The sequence below is a fragment of the Hyaena hyaena genome, unplaced genomic scaffold (genome assembly GCF_003009895.1).
Source record: "Hyaena hyaena isolate Hyena2069 unplaced genomic scaffold, ASM300989v1 scaffold_813, whole genome shotgun sequence".
NCBI classification, from domain to species: domain Eukaryota; kingdom Metazoa; phylum Chordata; class Mammalia; order Carnivora; family Hyaenidae; genus Hyaena; species Hyaena hyaena.
The window spans coordinates 235,339-253,723 of record NW_024081448.1 but is presented as its reverse complement, the minus strand read 5'-3'; the positions used below and the strand labels follow the sequence as shown (position 1 = coordinate 253,723).

The following is an 18,385-nucleotide window of genomic DNA, read 5'->3' as shown; positions in this document are numbered from 1 at the left end:
GAAGGTGAGAAAGATACAACAGTGAAAACAACAAGGACAACGTAAATGTCTGCCCCCTTAACCAAAAGAGACCTTGAAATGAAAGTCACAGAGTATAGCTATCCAATGCCCATGGACTGGTGAAAGACTAGAAAACTCATTTCTATCTATGACTAGAGTCTTAGACGGAGGGTCAGTAGATTCAGTTGCAAATTCTGCTCTTGCCCTAATAGAATAAAATAATTGCCATTCATTGGGCACTCACTATGTACCAGACTATGCTATGCATTTGACTGGAATGATATCTTTTTATCCTCTCAAAATATCCCATGTTAAAGATGAGAAAAATGAAGTTCCAGGTCATACACCCAATGGCAAGCCTGGAATTTCAAACCAGAGTTTAATATGCCTATGACCTGAGTTTCTTAGACCATTTAGATACGCTACTTTGGAAAGTCTGTTGGCTCTTGTTCAACCCAGTCACTTCATCTGTTAAATAAGATTGTTGGATTCTAGTCTTGCCAAGGTTCTCTCCAGCAATGAACCTCCATGTATACAAGTGATCAAGAATCCTCTTCCCAGTGTTTAGACATAAATAATTTGTGCATTCTCTTGTACATAGTATGATTTCAAGGAAATGGGGACATAATTAAGCTGTTTATTTTTTTTAATTCCTAAAGTCATTTGTTAGTCTTTGAGACTAACAATGGGAATTTCATTACTTTGGCTGAATCCTGGCAATGTAATAATGATGACTCTCAATTTATACTAACTGATGATAATTTGTAGCATATTATATAATTATTTTGGAAGCACATTCTCATCTTAATTATTTCTCTCAGGTTGATATTAAAATCTATTTACATTTCCTGAGCATAGAATTAGTTTTGTTTGTTAGGAGCAGTTCATAGATATGAGTATTGTTATTGAATATACACAAGAATTAATTGATCTCTATGGATAACTAACAACTTAGTGAGGGGATTTGCGATTTGTCCATATTTTTAGTGTACAGGATGCCCATTTGCATATTTACAAAAACTTCCAAAGAGTAGATTTGGAAAAGGATATAGATTTGTTTCAATCTGAATTGGGAGGTAATAAAAATAACATGTATGCTTCAGAAATACTCTAATGCTTAACTACAGCTACATCAGAATGTGGCTGTAGAGGTGATAAGAGAAATTATCCTTGTAATAGAGGTGGGCATAATTTAGAAGGAATCATGTAAATAATTTGAAGATGTGTACATCAATGCATGTGTTAAGCCTTTAGCAGGGTTAGTGAACCTCAGCTTTACTCAAAATTTTTGGTATGTTCATCCCTCTCAATATGCCTTTTTCAGGGGAAAGGATCCATAGCTTCTATAAGATTTCCTAAAGAAAGCTAAAGACTGAAGTAGGTTGAAAAAAATCACTTCACTATGTTAACCACCTCATCTTCTGTAACCCTTCAGAAATGCAAGATGTTATGGAAAGAATCCTTCCACCCTACCTCCCCCATGACTACTAGCCAAATCCTTTCTGTCATAAGGGTGACCCTGTAGGAAGTAAATCCCACCATTATTTGGCTAGCATGTATTAGATGTTTTGTATGTGTTCAAGACTTTGCCAAGGTAGAGGGAGAATAAAATACAATGAAAAATTCCAGTGTGTTGAATGAGGTTATTTAGCAGAGGATCTCATGATTCATTATTTGCTATATCTATAAAATTTAGGAATGTCTCATACATATCTCACATTGTTTTGAGAGATTAAATATAACAATGCCTGTAAGGCATCAAGCCCACCACTGGTGCATGGAATATCCTACATGTGAGAGATTACCGTCATCAGCATCATGAGTGGTATCATGCCTAGGCAAAACTGTACGTGATACAGTGCTACCCACTGCTAACTCTGTCACTGCATCACCTCCTACATTATATCACAACAGTGGTCCCCAAACCTCCTCTCAGCCTGACTTCCCAAGTATCCCTATCATATATCTTGTATCATGTTTATCTTTCCTGATGTCATTAAATCTCCATACCTAACTTAACAGACTACATCTTCCTCCTCTTCTTCTCCAGCCAACCATGTTCTCCTCCAGCTCTTGTCTTCGTGACTAAAAATACTATCCAATTACTCAACACAGAAACCTAAGATTCACTTGACTCTACCATTCCCTTCCTATTTATGAATTACCAAATTTTGTAGCATCTGCCTCCTGAATGTGTTTCAGATTCAACCTCCTTTCTCCATCTCTATCATCATCTTCCTGCTATATTAGAACAACTGGTCTCTCAGTCACAAGCGCTAATCTTTTTCTCCATCCAGAGTCCATGTAGCTTCAAAAACTGTACATTCCAAATAAAATATGTGACCTTTCTCTTCTAGCTGGAAACTCCTGAGTGTCCTACCCCACTCCTACATTGCCTGAAATACAAAGTACACATTGTTTAGCGTGTCATGCAAAGCTCTCCACACCTTGTACGCACTGCCATTATAACATCTAGTATGCAAATATATTATAATGTCTATTACACAATTTTAACAACAACAACAACAACTGTTACAGGGGGCCTGGGTGGCTCAGTAAGGTAAGCATCCAACTCTTGATTTTGGCTCAGGTCATGATCTGACCACACAGTTCATGAGTTTGAGTCCTACATCAGGCTGACAGCGCAGTGCCCGCTTGGGATTTCTCTCTTTCCCTCTCTCTCTGTCCCTCCCCTGCTCATGCACACTGTGTGTGCTCTCTCTCTCTCTCTCTCTCAAAATAAATAAATAAACTTTTTTTAAAGTTACAATTTTTTGCAAACTGCCCTTTCTTAATGAAAGTTTACTTCACTAAGGAGATTAAAGCTCTTTCCAAACATTACTGAAGGGATTTAAAATTAGGATCTAATTAATTCTAAAATCTAAGAGATGTTGTAATAAAATAGCAGTGTAGATCTGAAATCCCAAGAGAAGGAAGAAGGGTGAGTGAAGGTCCTCATGATACCTGCAATATCATCCAAAGTGCATCCTTGTACAGCTGGGTCCAGCTCTCTGGACAGGAGGGTTCCTCAAAAATAGATGGGCAGCTTATCAAGTTCTCTTGGCTTGGTGGATTCATACCTTATTATAAAGCTTCAACTCCTGTGGTTCTAATTCTGCTCTCACCAATCATATGCTTTTATTCAGGTTCACAAAGTTCAAGAGGACTTTGTGCAAATTATTGACTTTCCTGCTTCATACATCTCCTATTATCAATTAATAAATTAACATAGCACAAAGAGCCCAGGATTGATACCTAACCCGGGTTTAAATGCTATAACTATGCTCTATCTTTCAAATCTATAAATTGAGGATGACTTTCTTCTCAATAGTATATTAAAAAAACAAAAACAAAAACAAACCAAAAAACCTATTACAACAGTGGGTATGTTGTAACATTGAGAAAACAGTTGCAATGACCATTATTGTTAAAGCTTAAAAATATGTTTGGCTAATATAAATAAGTGATTCTCTGTTCTGGCTGAATGTAAATATTACCTGGACAGCTTTAACAGATACCAATGCCGTGAACATATCCCAGACCAAATAAATCAGAATATTTAGAGACTGGGTACAGGTATTGGTGTTTTTAAAAACCTCTTTGGAGATGACAGTACATTGAGAAATAATCATATAAATAATTATTTTCTAAGCCTGGTAGTTATTAAATACATTGACAAAATCAAAAGCCAAAAAAGCTGAAGAACAGAACCCAGACTCACGATGACTTCACTAGTCTATGGATCACTCATGAGACCAGCAAGACCACCAATTATTGGCTGCATGCCCATCTCTCCCTCAAAAGGTTATCTTCAGGGTAATTGGAGGTATAGTTTTTATTACCACCATTACGACAGAAGCTTATTGCAAGATGATTACAGTGTGTTCAACATATTTACTCTCTGTTTACTTTCCAGATTTGTTCAGTACTTTGTTGATTTGTCCAGTACTTTGCTGTTCAAACTTTTCTTCCATTGTGTTCTTATTTTTTTTTTTACACCTCATTTTCCCACCAGTTTTCCCTGGATGTTACAGACAGTTTGTTCTTTAGGTTCATGTAATCCTCCAAAATCTTGACTCTCTCCTATTTTTCAGCTTGCCTATTTCATTCTACCAGGGGAAATCTTTTTTCCTGCTCTATTGTGAGCGTCAGTATCCCTTAAATAGCATAATCTCTTCTGTTGTGCACCTGAGTGATACAATCTGGCTCTTCTGGTAGGATTATCTAAAGCTAAACTAAACTTCATTGGTTTCACTCCATTTATTAATATCTGTTAGCATCAGCTTCCTTTCCTGTCTTAACCATACTTCTAGAGAGAAAAGCTTATAAAAAAATTAAGACTGAAAGATATTCCCAAACAGCATGACTATTTCATTCACCAACACCTTGTGGAATATCATTTGCTTTTCTTTCACTTCTCTTGGGGGCAGGAGGAAGGTGGCCTGGGTTTGTAAATGGTATATAGCACCATCTTCCAACAGATGGAAAAGCCCTAGGCTCTCTTTGTGGATGTCTGGTATCTGTGCACAGACACAGAGTTAACATGTGTACACGAACGGAAGGACACAGAAAAATTTAAAAAGTTTTCAACTGCAGGGGTGCCTGTGTAGCTCAGTCGGTGAAAGGCCTGACTTGGTTTCAGCTCAGGTCACGATCTTGTGGTTCATGAGTTCGAGCCCCACATTGGGTTTTGTGCTGACAACGTGGAGTCTGCTTGGGATTATCTCTCTCCCTTTCTCTCTGCCCCTCCCCCACTTGCACTGTGTCTCTGTCTCTCTCAAAATAAATTAATTTTAAAAATGTGGGGGGGGGGGCGACGCCTGGGTGGCTCAGTCAGTTGAGTGTCCAACTCTGACTCAGGTCATGATCTCATGATCAGTGAGTTTGAGCCCCGCATTGGGCTCTGTGCTGACAACTCAAAGTCTGGAGCCTACTTTGGACTCTGTCTCCCCCTCTCTCTGCCCCTCCCCTGGTCACTTTCTGTTCTCTCTGTCTCTCAAAAATGAATAAATGTTAAAAGAAATTATAAAAAATGTTTATTTCAAAATAAAACATAGAAGTAAATAAAAATAATGTTTTCAACTTCAGACATTTCTCCCCTTGATACATGCACTTGCTTTTATTATACCAAAGTTGTTCAGTCTCAGGTGCCATAATCACAGAAAGATGAACAAATGAGGTGTATTATTTTCCTGTGGGTGCTGTAACAAAGTTTTACAAACGTAGTGGCTTGAATTCATGAATTTATTCACTTAGAGTTCTGGAGGTCACAAGTCTAAAGTCAAGGTGTTGACAAGGCTGCATTCCTTTCGAAGGCTTTGTGGGGGAATCCAATTGCTTGTCTTTTCTAGCTGCTAAAGGCTGTCCTCAGTTTTTGGCTTGTGGTCCCACATCTATTGCCTTTTTCCACCTGCTTTCATTTCCACGTCACCTTGTCTGCCTTCTGATCTTCTGCTTCCATCTTATAAGAACCCTTGTGATTATACTGGGCCCACCTGAATAAGACAGAGTAATCCCCCAGAGTCATCCCTCCAACTTAAAATCCTTAACTTAATCGCATCAGCAAAGTGCTTTTATTCTACATATAGTAACATATTAATAGATTTTAGAAATTAGGATATGGACATTTTAATGGGGCCATTATTTAGTCTAGCCCAAAGGAGTTCCATATGTCAGAGGGGATCCAATGCTATGTTCTGTGCATTCCATTGTTACCTTTGTAGATATAGATTATGATCATTTAATTTGGCATGAGGATATCTTTTTAATAAAACAATAAAGACTGATCTCAAGGCCTACTTATACCTAAATTGTTCTACTGAAGGCCAACATTAAAAAGTGTGTTGTTGAAGAAGCAACTTCTCAAAAGACAGTGTAGATGCGGCCTAAAGTACCACACTTGGTAGGTGAGAAAGAGCTATACCCTAGCTCTCAAACTTTTTTCTAAAAATTACTGCTCTGAAACTTGATATCAGTCAACCACTTTCCTGAAGATTATTTTTATGCTGAAATAACTTACTTCCATGTTGAGGTAAAACCATTATTTTACCCACATTGCATGTCATACATTTGAAAGTTGCTCACTTGAAATATTGACTAAAAACCATGTCTGATGGTTGAGAATTTATTCTGATATTGAGAAGGCTATAAAAGGAGCAATACACTTTAGGTTAGTCAATATAAACTTCTAAAACACCTATTTTTCAATAGAAGGATGCAGTAATAAAAACCCTTATAAATATTACAAGAATACCTCAAAATCGCTTAGGAGTGCTCCAGGTTTCATTTTAAGTTTCCGCTACTATGCTAGCAGTGTTATGCCAATTATTTGTGACATATGGCTTGCCCTTAGCAATGGATGCTGAGAATTTGTAGAGAATTTTTTGTTACTGCCTCTATAGCACTTCATTGCCTTCTGAAAAATGATCAGGCTGAAATATGGTGCAGACTTCTTGAGATACCAGAACATGTTATCAGAAGACTTTTACCCAGAGACTTTCCAGGTATCTCATAAGCCAACTCTGTCACTAAACACAGGAGTTAGAGCCCACAAACTGTCTCGGTCATCTTCATCTAGACTTGAATAAAGGCTCTTAAGACAAACTAAAATGTGATCTTTGTGCTGCTTGGGCTATATGTGATAACCCATCTAAATCTAAGAGATAGTCTTTGCTTAGAATAGACCAAGGAAAGTCAATGCTACTGTGAACAAGGTCGTATGTGTTCTGTTGTAGAAACTCCAGAGAGTGGATTGGAGGGGATGGGACCACCACTGTAATGAGCAGTAACTGTTCCAGGGTATATTGATAACAGTGGGACCATTAGAATTGTCCTTCTGAGAGTAAACTGTCAATGGGTTCTCTTCTATCTTCTGATGACTCATTTTAACTATAAAAGGGAAAAAATATCAATTATTTTCCAGACACTGAAACAACAGAATAGTATGTGGCATTTCCATAATATAATCCAGAGAAACTCTTCAAATAGGTATCAGCCACCCTTCCTCTTGCTGTTTTAAGAATTATGTTTTCTAGACAGCATGGAATACCAAACATATTCAGAGTATCAAGACTTTAAGTCTTTTGGTGTTGTTCTCTGTATTAGTCGGGGTTTTCCAGAGAAACAGAACCGACAGGAGATAGAGTATGAAGCTATTTATTGAGGAATTGATTCACATGACTCTGGAGGCTGAGGAGGCCTACAGACTGCCATCCTCAAGCTGGAGACCCAGGGGAGCCATGGTGTAATTCCTGTTTGAGTCTGAACGCCTGAGAACCAGAAGGCCGATGGTGACAATCTTAGTTCAAGGCCAAGATAAAACCAAAATTCCAGCTCAGGCAGTCAGGCAAGAAGTAAAAGGACACATTCCTTCCTCTGATGCAGTTCTGTTCTATTCAGGTTCTCAGTGGATGGGATGATGCCCATCACATTGTGGGGAGGGGATCATCTGCTTTACTGAGTCACCATTTCAATAGCTTATCTCATCTGGAAACACCCTCACAGACACACCAAAGATAGTGTTTAATCTGGATGCCTGTAGGCCCAGTCAAGTTGACACATAAAATTAACCATCACAGTCTCTTTTGAGCTCTTGTAATTGATCCTGCAGGCAGATAGAGTATGATTAACTACGAATAGCATTTTTAGAGGCCTTTTTGTTACTCTAACCCAATCCAGCTACATCAGATCTGAACAGTTCATCCCTCTCCATGAGAAAAAATTCTGTTAGCTTCTCCCAACCATGATTATTTATTATGTACTATAGTTTTATTACACAAGGAATTAAATCAGCCTAGAAAGTACATTTGAAACAAAGCGATAAATACTTTTTTAAAGGGGAGAAGAGTTGGAACAAAGGGGAATATTAGATAAGAAAACCCAAGCTGAATGACATTGGCACACATAGAATATATACTTTGCATTCCTACTAGTTGCTAATGGAGAACCCACAATTTTCACCCTAAACTCCCCAGCAGTCAAAGCAAAGTCTTTAAAAAAGAGCACTTCCATGTCTTATAATACTCATGAAACAGAAAATTGTGTCTATTCAGAAGAAAAACAGTTACTGTGGCCCTGATAACCATGGTAATCACCTATCCAGGGTGATGTCTATGGAGGGTGACATATATCAGGATCTTCCCTACCTCCTTGACCCAAACCAGCACATGGCTCTCCCCAGAGCACAAGAGAGCAGGAAATACAATCCTGACGTTTGCCTTTCAAGATGGGAAATTGGCAATGGCATCAATGATGTCTAAAGTATGGGTCTTCTAAAATCGAGAAAAGTAGTAGATTCTCAATATTATCCCTATTGATAGATATGCAATGTTATTGAAAGGGCTGGATTTTTTACTTTCTATCAATCTAAGTCAATGATATGATGTCAAGGATTATTGCATAATCATAATTCTGTTAAGAAACAAACCATTATTAAAAGAATATATTAGTGGAAGAATGAAGGGTAATATGAACAGTATCGACAACCACATTCATTACATATTAATGTGTGTGATGTGGTGTGTTTTGTGCTGATTTAAAAAAATGATTTAAAAATCATTAAAAAAAAAACGATTTAAAGATAGCCAGAACTAGTTTCTAGCAATACCGTCTTGGTAAAGTATACACTGCCTAGGTCAGCACCACCCAGCTAGTCGGGCAGACAAGTACACTATCAAAATTCAAAGAAGGTAGTGTTTCTTAGGAAAAAGTCAGTTTTGCAAAGATTAGAAAGCTCCCTGTATCGTGATTATACTTTTTTATTTGAAAAACTGACATTTATCTTGATGTGACATTTTCTTAATCCCTTAATGACTTTTAGTGGAAATACCAATGTGCAGAGAGAAAATCATCATGTGAATGCAAAACTTTTATTTATAAAGTCTAATACTATTAGACAACAAAGCTGCTGGCCCTAACCAGTCTACAGACTCTTACATGGACAATTGTTTAAAAAGCACCACTTTTGGTGCTACTGGCTTTATTCTTATCTACAAGCTTCTCATTCACCTGTGTCTTAGTGAGTTTACAAAGGTAACAAGTGAATAATCCATGACTATACTTGTTCCTTCATTTCCATTTCTAGGAAATTCAAGGGAAGAACCAGGAAGAACTGACCAGGCACTAGGTAGGAAAGTCAAGAATGGAGATTTTTCTAGTGTGCCAAATAGAAAGTTTACCTGGAGGACCCAAGGGTTCTCTCTGCAATAAAAATAGATCTGTGAGCTCAATATTCACTGCGTCTTCATAACATTTTCCTAACATTAAGTAAGAGGCATATCAAATGAATATTTGCCTCCAGGAATTAAAAAACTAAGAAGAAGAAGAAGAATTAGTTGAATTCTAAAAAAAAAAAAACCTATGGCCTAATTGGTGACCAAATATCTCCAAAAATCACATATTATTGTTTTTTTTAATTAACTTATTTATTTTATTTTGAGAGACAGAGAGAGAATGAGCAAGGGGAAGAGACAGAGAGAGGGAGATAGAGAATCCCAAGCAGAGTCCAACGTGGGGCTTGAACTCAGAAAGCATGAGATCATAAACTAAGCTGAAATCAAAAGTCAGATGCTTAACCAAGGAGCTACCCAGGAGCCCCTCCAAAATTACATTTTAAAAGAAAAGTCAGCCCAAGTGAAAAGCTGAAAACGCAGGTGCCTTTTTGTTGCTTTTTCAGTTTCAGAAGCAATATTTTAAACCTCAGTGTCCAGCTCTATATCTTGACATAAAACTTGCCCAGTCCTCTTTCAAGAGGTAGTCTTGGAGGCAATTACACTATCTAACAACCAAAGTGAAAAATTGGATTCTTGACTGACCCTGGCAGGTTAGCTCTTTATGCTCCAATGATATAAGAGACCAGCTAACAAGACCTCACCATGCATGACTTTAAACATTATTGATGGCCCTACAGCAATTCTACCCTTTTTAAAATTCTTTTGTGAGCCTGGTCTTGTTATCACCATAGGAGTGACTTACGGACTGTGGGGCTCAGGATTCAGAGAGAGTTTCCTGTCATTTGTCTTATCTTCATGACATTACAATTTCACCAAATGTTCCTCTGGTCTCCACATTTGCAGAAGAGGGCAAAAAAAAAAAAAAAAAAAAGTGTCTCATTGTTGTGTTCTGTGCTGTCATCAAATACTCTCTTCATTCTTTATACCTTTTCATGTAAAATCATTCCAGTTTACATATCTTAGGCACTTTCTAGGACCTCTATAACATGTGTTGCCTTTCCTGAGATCTTCGCAATCTATCTCTTCAATTGCAGTTATGAAAGTCTGTTCTTTGGTGTGAACGGACGTGTTTTCCATATATTGGTGATTCTCAATCACTGCTGTGAAATACAGAAACCCAGACTCTGCTCTGAGGAATTCCAATTCAGGACGTCTTTGTAATGGAGTCTAATAATATCTGATTTTAAAACTTCCAGAGGGGATTCTCATTTGCATTCAGAGTTTATCAGAGTTGTGGGGAGAACTGACTTGGAAATTTGATTTCTTAGTCTTCTGCATTCATTTCTATACAAATACCAAGAAACAGAACCCAAATAGTCCTTTGCTGACCTGCCCCCAAGGAAGGTGATGCCCTTGACTTAGGAGATTTAGAAACTGTTGCTTATCTCCAAATCATTTGCACCTATTTCTTCTCAGTGGACACAATTTCCAGGAATCCAAAAGTAAGATCACAATTTAATAAACTACCTCTACCCAGAAACTTGTCCTTTCTGTTCACCTCCTTTCCCCCTTCCCTACCAGGTAAAAACTATACACACAGGATGTCTGGAGCCATCAAGATCCCAAGTAGGTAACTGGGGATCAGAATTAAGAGGTAGTGTGACATTTGTAAAAGAACAGTCCCATACTTCTATCAATAAACCAATCCTTTTTTCCCCTACTCATACTGTGGGGTAAGATGGGAAAGCAGTAGGGAGAGAGGCTTCAGAGATATGCATATGTATAAACCCTCATTTAAATATATCTACATACTAGTATTGCAATTCAACATTTAATGAGTTCTACTCTGAGGCATTATGGTAAGTATTAAAGCTAAGGAGATCAATAAAATATCTATCTAAGCATGGTGTTACTCAGAAACGTAGGCAATAAGGAAAGTAAGACACTGCGATACTAAGAACAATTCCAAATATTAACTTTGGTGAGCATAAACTATTTTTAAATTTGATCATTAGACCTACCACTTCAATGAAGATCGAACATAGTCTAACGAAAGAACATTGGATGGAGGTTAATGGCCTGGGTCCTCATCAGCCCACATCAGCTCCACATCAGCCACTGATCTGTCTTGGGTTTCTGATCTGCTGAATCTGTGGATTTCCAAAGCTCCTTCCAGTTCTATGTCCTCAATCTATTGCAATGGCCTTACTAATGATCCACTTCTTACTATAATTATGTTTTTGATTCTTTCCCCGTATTTCTCTTTTGCAGATTCTGTTCATGGGCATGATGACTGAGTACTATCACTACTTTTTCACAACTCTGGTAAGCACGTCAGTAGAAACGTATTCCGTGCTATAGGAAGCATTTCTGGTTATTTCAATGTCAGCCCCTCCAGTGTCAGAGGCAGGATATTGTCATGGAGATTTGTATTACTTTCCTAAGAAACCTATAAATCCAGAAATGCTGAACAGCAAGTATTTCTTTTTTAAACTAGCATCTATGTATATGCATCTGGAAAGGGATTTAAGTGATACTTCCATTAAACAGAAACTGTCAAAGCATATGCATAAAGAAGAATCATCTACATTTTCTATATACATTAGAAGGCACACTAAAGTGTATCTTGGCTTTTTTGATCTATGTGATTTACCTGCCTGAGTCCAGTAGATAGCTGGGTTAGCCAGGGGTCACCTACCAGGTGTTTTGAAGACCGTCAAGAAAAGGAGCATTGGATGTGCTTTGCACAGAGAATATTTTTCAGCATAAAAAAATGACACGGAGCCTAAGAAATTAAGAAACAACACCTGAAATTTTGAGAGTATCAAATCAAAAGAGAATGATTTAGGGCATTTAACACATGTGAATGATGTGATATCTCTCATTCAGTTTCAAAACTCAGTGCCACCGCCACACACACAGCACCCCACCAACACACACACACACACACACACACACACGCACACACACACACACAGTCTCCACTTTCTTACATGAAAAGAAAACATAAAAACAACCCTCTTTGTTACTCCATTAAGGTATGTCCACTGAAATCTACCCAGATTGTGGGAAATGTATTAAGAGTACCATTTTCCCAAATAAAACTTGCAAGGTAGGCTGATGAGTAAAAGAAATGAAAGAATTTGGAACAAGACCAGGCAGCTGTCCTTGAATACATACTACTGATAGAAGCAGTACATTCCACTCCTCACTCGAGTATCTCTGAGAGCAGGAAGAGATACAGAGGACATCATGAGACCAATGTTCTGGGGCAAGTGCCAAAATTATCACTGCTCCAGAACTTGGGGTGAGGGAGTAGGATGCAGGGCAGAAGATCTTGAACTAAAGTTTCCATGATCTTCCCTCCCTCAAGGACATCCTAATCAGGTGTTCTGTCAGAACAGTCAAGGGAAACCTTGAGAGCTGGAAATCATCTTACTCAGGTGACAAGTAGAGCTGTCTCCCCATCAGCATGAATACCTGGGTTCTACTCAAGGTGGCATGGCAACCTGTCACAGAAATTTCTATCATTCCTGGCTGTGTACCCTCCTAAGGGCAGGTTTTGTTGAAATTTGGGAAAGAATATGAACAAAAAATCCTTAAAAGGCTGGTCTTCACGGAGACCTTTCCAGAACGAGACTTACCCTCATAGTCTTGCTTTTTTCATCCTTCACTGACAAGCAGATGTTGCAAATCGGACCCTGGTCTTTCCATATTCCATATTGCATAGAAACCTCAATTTTTAAGCCCACCTAATTTTGCACCTGTGTATCGTATTCATTTTAGCATACTGCATTATGTACTGTGGAATCCGTGAGGGATTCCATATGCTTTCTGGAATATCCTGTCTGACCTCTTGTAGTTTGAGTAATTTTCCTTCCATTCATTGAGTGGAAATCATTCTTTCTATGTCCTATTCTTTAAATTTGCTTCTTTAAGCATTTTTCTTTGGTTTTATCTGCATTCTGCCATGCTTTGCTTTTTTATATTCTTACCATTCTTGCCCATGAGTATTAATAAAACTTAAAGAAGAAAGAAAGTTACATAGTTCAAAGGGAAAAAATATATATAACACTTTAGAAGGCAATGCTCTTTTTCTGATACTGAGCCAGGAGCACAGAGCTGCCCTCTTAAAGTTCTACAGCCTAATCCAACATTATCTTGGGAAAGGGTAGCAGTGTAGAGGAAGATTACTCAAAAGAACAAATCTGTATGCATCTTCTGCAAATATAAATCATGAGGTATTTCTGAAGCTACTTCTTTTCCTTAGGAACTGTGCTCATCACTGATAATGTACTACCTTGCATTGCACTTCCATAAAGCATATACACTGTTAGGAAACTTCCATGGAAGCTTTTCTCTCTTTTTCTTCCCCTGTTAAATGTTATTTTGAAAGTTTGTTTTTTTCTTAAACATGAGACATTTTTGATGACATATTTTAGAGTCAACCTTTCCTCATAGGAAAAAAGTTGAAATTATCACATAGATCTGTTTTAAATATGAATCAATATAAACCTCTGGTTCACGCTCAGTAATAGAAAACACAAGTGGGTTAAATGTTTTTTTCTGGAAACATTGTCTGAAAGGGAACCAGTTCTACGGTTAGGGTACTCACACAACTCTATGTTCCAGTTTATTCTCTGAAGAGAACTCTTCGCTTCTTATTTGATGCTTGTGTCCAGTGAATTCTTCATGCCCTCAATGGTTGGGACATGAGTGATTTTCAATGAGCCAGGAAATGATCATTTTTCCTTCTGGAAATGATCTTCCTGTCAAATGCATATGCAAGTTCCAAATTTCACCATCTTTATAAGATCTGAGGCAGCAAGATGTAACGGAGAAGGGAGGTACTGACAAGTGGGTTACTCTTTTTTAAAAAAAAATTTTTTTTAGTTTACTTATTTTTGAGACAGAGAGAGACAAAGTATGAGTGGGGGAGGGGCAGAGAGAGAGGGAGACACAGAATCCGAAACAGGCTCCAGGCTCTGAGCCGTCAGCACACAGCATGATGCGGGGCTCGAACCCAGAACGCTGAGATCTTACCTGAACCGAAGTCGGATGCTTAACCGACTGAACCACCCAGGTGTCCCCAAGAGGGTCATTCTGGAAGCGGTCACAACACCGCTCAGAATTTCAGTGCCCTCATCTATAAAATAAAAGTATTGGAATAAGTGGACACAAAGATCTCTTCCTACTCCTCAAACATTATATCCTGGACAGAATTTTCCAACTTCTCAGAATACCTAAGGAGATACTAATTATTGACAGCCAAATTCCTCTTCTTGATTTGTCCAAACTCTAACAGTGTTGCAAAAAATAGAGGAAAATGAAAACTGGTTACTTGCCTTAGAGCTTCTCAGGCGGCAGCAGGCAAAGGATGAACAATGGGAAATGTTCTTTCGTGAAGCGACGTGAGGATGGCTGCCATTTTATTTTATTTTTTTTTGTCTTTTTTTTTTAAATAGTTTATTGTCAAATTAGTTTCCACATAACGCTCAGTGCTCATCCCCAAAGTGCCCTCCTCCATGTCCCTCCCCCCCTCCCTCCCACATCCATCAGTCCTCAGTTTTTGTCAGCATTCAAGAGTCTCTCATGGTTTGCCTCTCTCCCTTTCCCCCACCATTTCCGCCCTTCTTCTCCCCCTTGTTCCTCCGTCAAGTTCCTCCTAATCCTCCTATACGTGCAAACATATGATATTTGTCCTTCTCTGCCTGACTTATTTCGCTCAGCATAACACCCTCAAGGTCCATCCATGTTGCTACACATGGCCAGATTTCATTGTTTCTCATTGCCATGTAGTATTCCATGGTATAGATAAACCACATCTTCTTGATCCATTCGTCCGTTGATGGACACTTAGGCTCTTTCCATGTTTTAGCTATTGTGGAGAGTGCTGCTATGAACATTGGGGTACACGTGCTCCTATGCCTCAGCATTTCTGTATCCCTTGGGTAAATTCCTAGCAGTGTTATTACTGAGTCATAGGGGGATGGCTGCCATTTTAGTTTTAATCTATCTGTTGCTTCTGCGATCGTTATCCTCTTTTGTATAGAGAGTGTTGAAAATGTTAACCCTTTCTATCTACTTTTATCATTTTTAATGCTGCGCAGGACTTATTTGCTTTAGATCTGGAACTCTATAGGTACAGTGGTGTAAACATGACTGGGTTTCGGCTGCTTAATATTGACAACCCTCGCGTGTCCTCCATCATTGAGAAGTGGTCCATGGAGAGACTGCAGGCCCCCCCGAGGCCAGAGACTGGCCTTTTGGATGGCATGATGACAGTAAGTAGTCTTAAAATAAAATCACTTGAGGTGATGTTTGAATTCCTCGGGGGTTGGGTTAGAATCTCGTATGCCTTTTTTGGTGTGAGTAAACTTTGGTGTGCCTTGACTTGAATGAAAGAAGAAGGAGTAAACTTTTTGGGTATTTTGAATGCTTTCACACAGCTACTATCAAAAACTGCTATTTTCAGCTTTCTGGCTGTACATGCCTCAGATAAAGTTAATAAGAGTAGCCACCGCTCTCGGCCAAAGCAGAAACCAAAACAAGGGTAAGTGGAGAGAGTTTTGCCCCCCGGGAATGTGGGAAGGAGGGAGAGAAAAGAAACAAGCTACCGACAAAAATTAGACAGAACCAGTTTGCGGTCCTCATTTCTGCCACATCTCAGCAAGTGGTGACACACATGGAAAAGTGCCAGATTTACATACAGTTGGTGTGTGCACATTCGTCCTGCCTGGATGTGTACAGCAACACCTTTGCAGACATTGACAGTGATTCACACCAGCCATATGTTGCTCTTGAAGCAGATGCCAGGCCCACCTCCTGACAAGGGAGAGGTACTCTGCTGAACAGATAAATGGCAAACTGCCTCATCAGAGAGCTTCTTGCTAACATCATTTGTCTTCTGTTGTCAAAGGCACCTACCCTAGCTTTATTTCTCTAATGAAGTTCCCTCTGTGATGAAGAAAATAGCAGGAAATAAAAAAAAATAGAAAGAAAGCTTTCTATGTAGGAACAGTGTCATCTAAAGGGAAAGATACTGGGAATGCAGGCAGGTAATAGCATTTGAAATTGGCATAGTATTTCATTCTCTCTTCCCATCATCAGGAGAAGCACTCTTGCTTTTAAGATGCAATTTACTGATAACTGAAAGGTATCATCTTGCAGAGAAATGAACTTGGGATTTCTTTTCTTTTTCTACCATTTTTATGAGAAATAAATGAATAGAAAAATTAATAAATGAATGAATTAAGTGGTTCTGGATGATTCCATGTTCAAGTTCCCTGTCTATTTTTCAAACCTGAAATAACTCTTAAAATATACAAAGTGATCTGAGAGATAATGATGGAAAGCATTTTGGTACAAATGAGCCTTGGGTGATTTAAAGCATTGCTTTGAATAAGAACAAGTAGAGAACATCTGGGAAATACTAGGCTTTCTGAAAGGGAAGGGGCAAGCTAAAGAGAGAGAAAGAGTCAGAGACAGAGAGAGACAGAGAGGTATGCTAATACACTGGTTTTTCTCATCTTCCTCTTGGAGTTGGAATTCCAGTGAGTTCAAATCTGGCTCAACACCATCTGCCCCTCCTTCCTGACTCCCAGTGAGATTTCTATCAGAGGATAAGATCTGAAATAATTATTACCTCTGCTTGGTATACACCACTAAGAAAGTTACAGCTTGGAGTTATGTTAACACAGATTATGGATTCATGCCAAAGAGTAAATATTCATCACAAGGATGTCTTAATTTATCCAAAGAAATAAAAGCATCTGTTGTATTCAATTATACTGAGCTGACAGAACAGTTTGTACATATTGACTGAGATGAGGAAAATCATTAATAAGGAGAATTGAGCCTTACAGCTCATACTGACTCAGGCCAGGCGTGGGGTACTATTTCCGTAGCACAGCTCTTAGTGACCTGGGCAAACGACAGTCCCATGGGCAAGAGCCATGTCAGAGCCAAGTCTCAATGGATGGAGGAGGTCCTGTTTTGCCTAAAATTTACAACTGTCATCTCCCCTAAGAAAGAGACCTCGAGGCTCTGTTCTTGCTCTTCTCGTTATTATTATAAACTGTAAAAAGGAAAATGAGTATTTATCAGAACAGAAGAGAAGGACTCACAGGGCACTAAAAGCGGGGAGAGTAGATATATCAGGTCATGTCTACACTACTCAAAAATGTGGTAGAACACAGCACCCACTAGAAGGTGGATCCCATAGTCATGCAGAAATGTGGTCCCCCAGTTTTATGGAGACGTAACTGTACACATTGTAGAAGGTGCACAGCATAACAGGTTGACATATATATCATAAAATGATTATTGCAGTAAGCTTAGTTAGTATCCATCATCTCACGTAGAGACCATAGAAGGAAAAAAATATAGTTTTGAAATTGATCCCATGAAGCATGATATTGACCTTTATTTGCCCAAAGAGCCCACTTACCAGTTCACTGCTTCCTTTTTGCTTCTAGTAAAGGGGACCAGTTTGGCGATGTAGAAACTGAGTCACAGCAAATTTAAAGAGCAGCTTTAAAGGCACTCAGTGGACTAATCTGAGTCAAGAGAGCACGCCCCATGTCCCCAAGCTGGAGCCCAGATCTAACAAATCTTTGTTCTCATGTCGCTTCTGTACTTGGACTCTTTTCTTCTCGACCTTACTGATGAAACGCCCCCTGGTTTCAGTCCCACAGGGTCTGTATTCCTCAGATCTCGTGCTTCATTCCTTCTTGTATCTGTATCGTTAGTGGCTCTCCCTACCTAAAACCCTTCCTGATTCCGTTTTGCTCAAATGCCACTTCATCAGATAGTCTTGCTACGAGCCCCCTATCTAAATAATGGCCCCCCATTGTCTCTCCCCTAGCCTGTTTTCCCTCGCTCTGTAGCCCTGTGACTTAATACGCTATATTTGGATTTGTTCTATGTCTTCCCATACAAGAATATAAGCTCCATGAAGACAGAGACTTTGTTGTTTTGTAATCTGCCTCATCCCCAGCAGTAGGAAAGGCCTGGCACAAAGCAGGCCTTCAATAAATATGTATTTAATAAGGGAACTAATACCAAATAAATAGGAACTGAGCTGCCACTAAGACCAAGATGTGAAACGCAAAATATTCGTGTAGTCCTGAAAAAATTCCATAGAAGTCTGAAGAGAGTTCCTATAAGTAAGAAATAGGCCTGAGTTGTCCAGATAGAGATTATTCTAAAGTATT

General features: G+C 38.8%; 1 protein-coding gene across 7 annotated transcripts in view; it reads left to right on the top strand.

Moving 5' to 3' along the window:
- GRIK1 (glutamate ionotropic receptor kainate type subunit 1) overlaps positions 1-18,385 on the top strand; it is a 376,947-nt gene that overhangs the window by 259,097 nt on the left and 99,465 nt on the right. For all 7 annotated transcript variants that reach the window (XM_039219393.1, XM_039219391.1, XM_039219389.1 and 4 more), the window contains 2 exons: positions 11,442-11,495; positions 15,281-15,454. In XM_039219393.1, coding sequence (XP_039075324.1) covers positions 11,442-11,495; positions 15,281-15,454 — 228 coding nt within the window. The remainder of the gene's footprint in view (positions 1-11,441; positions 11,496-15,280; positions 15,455-18,385) is intronic.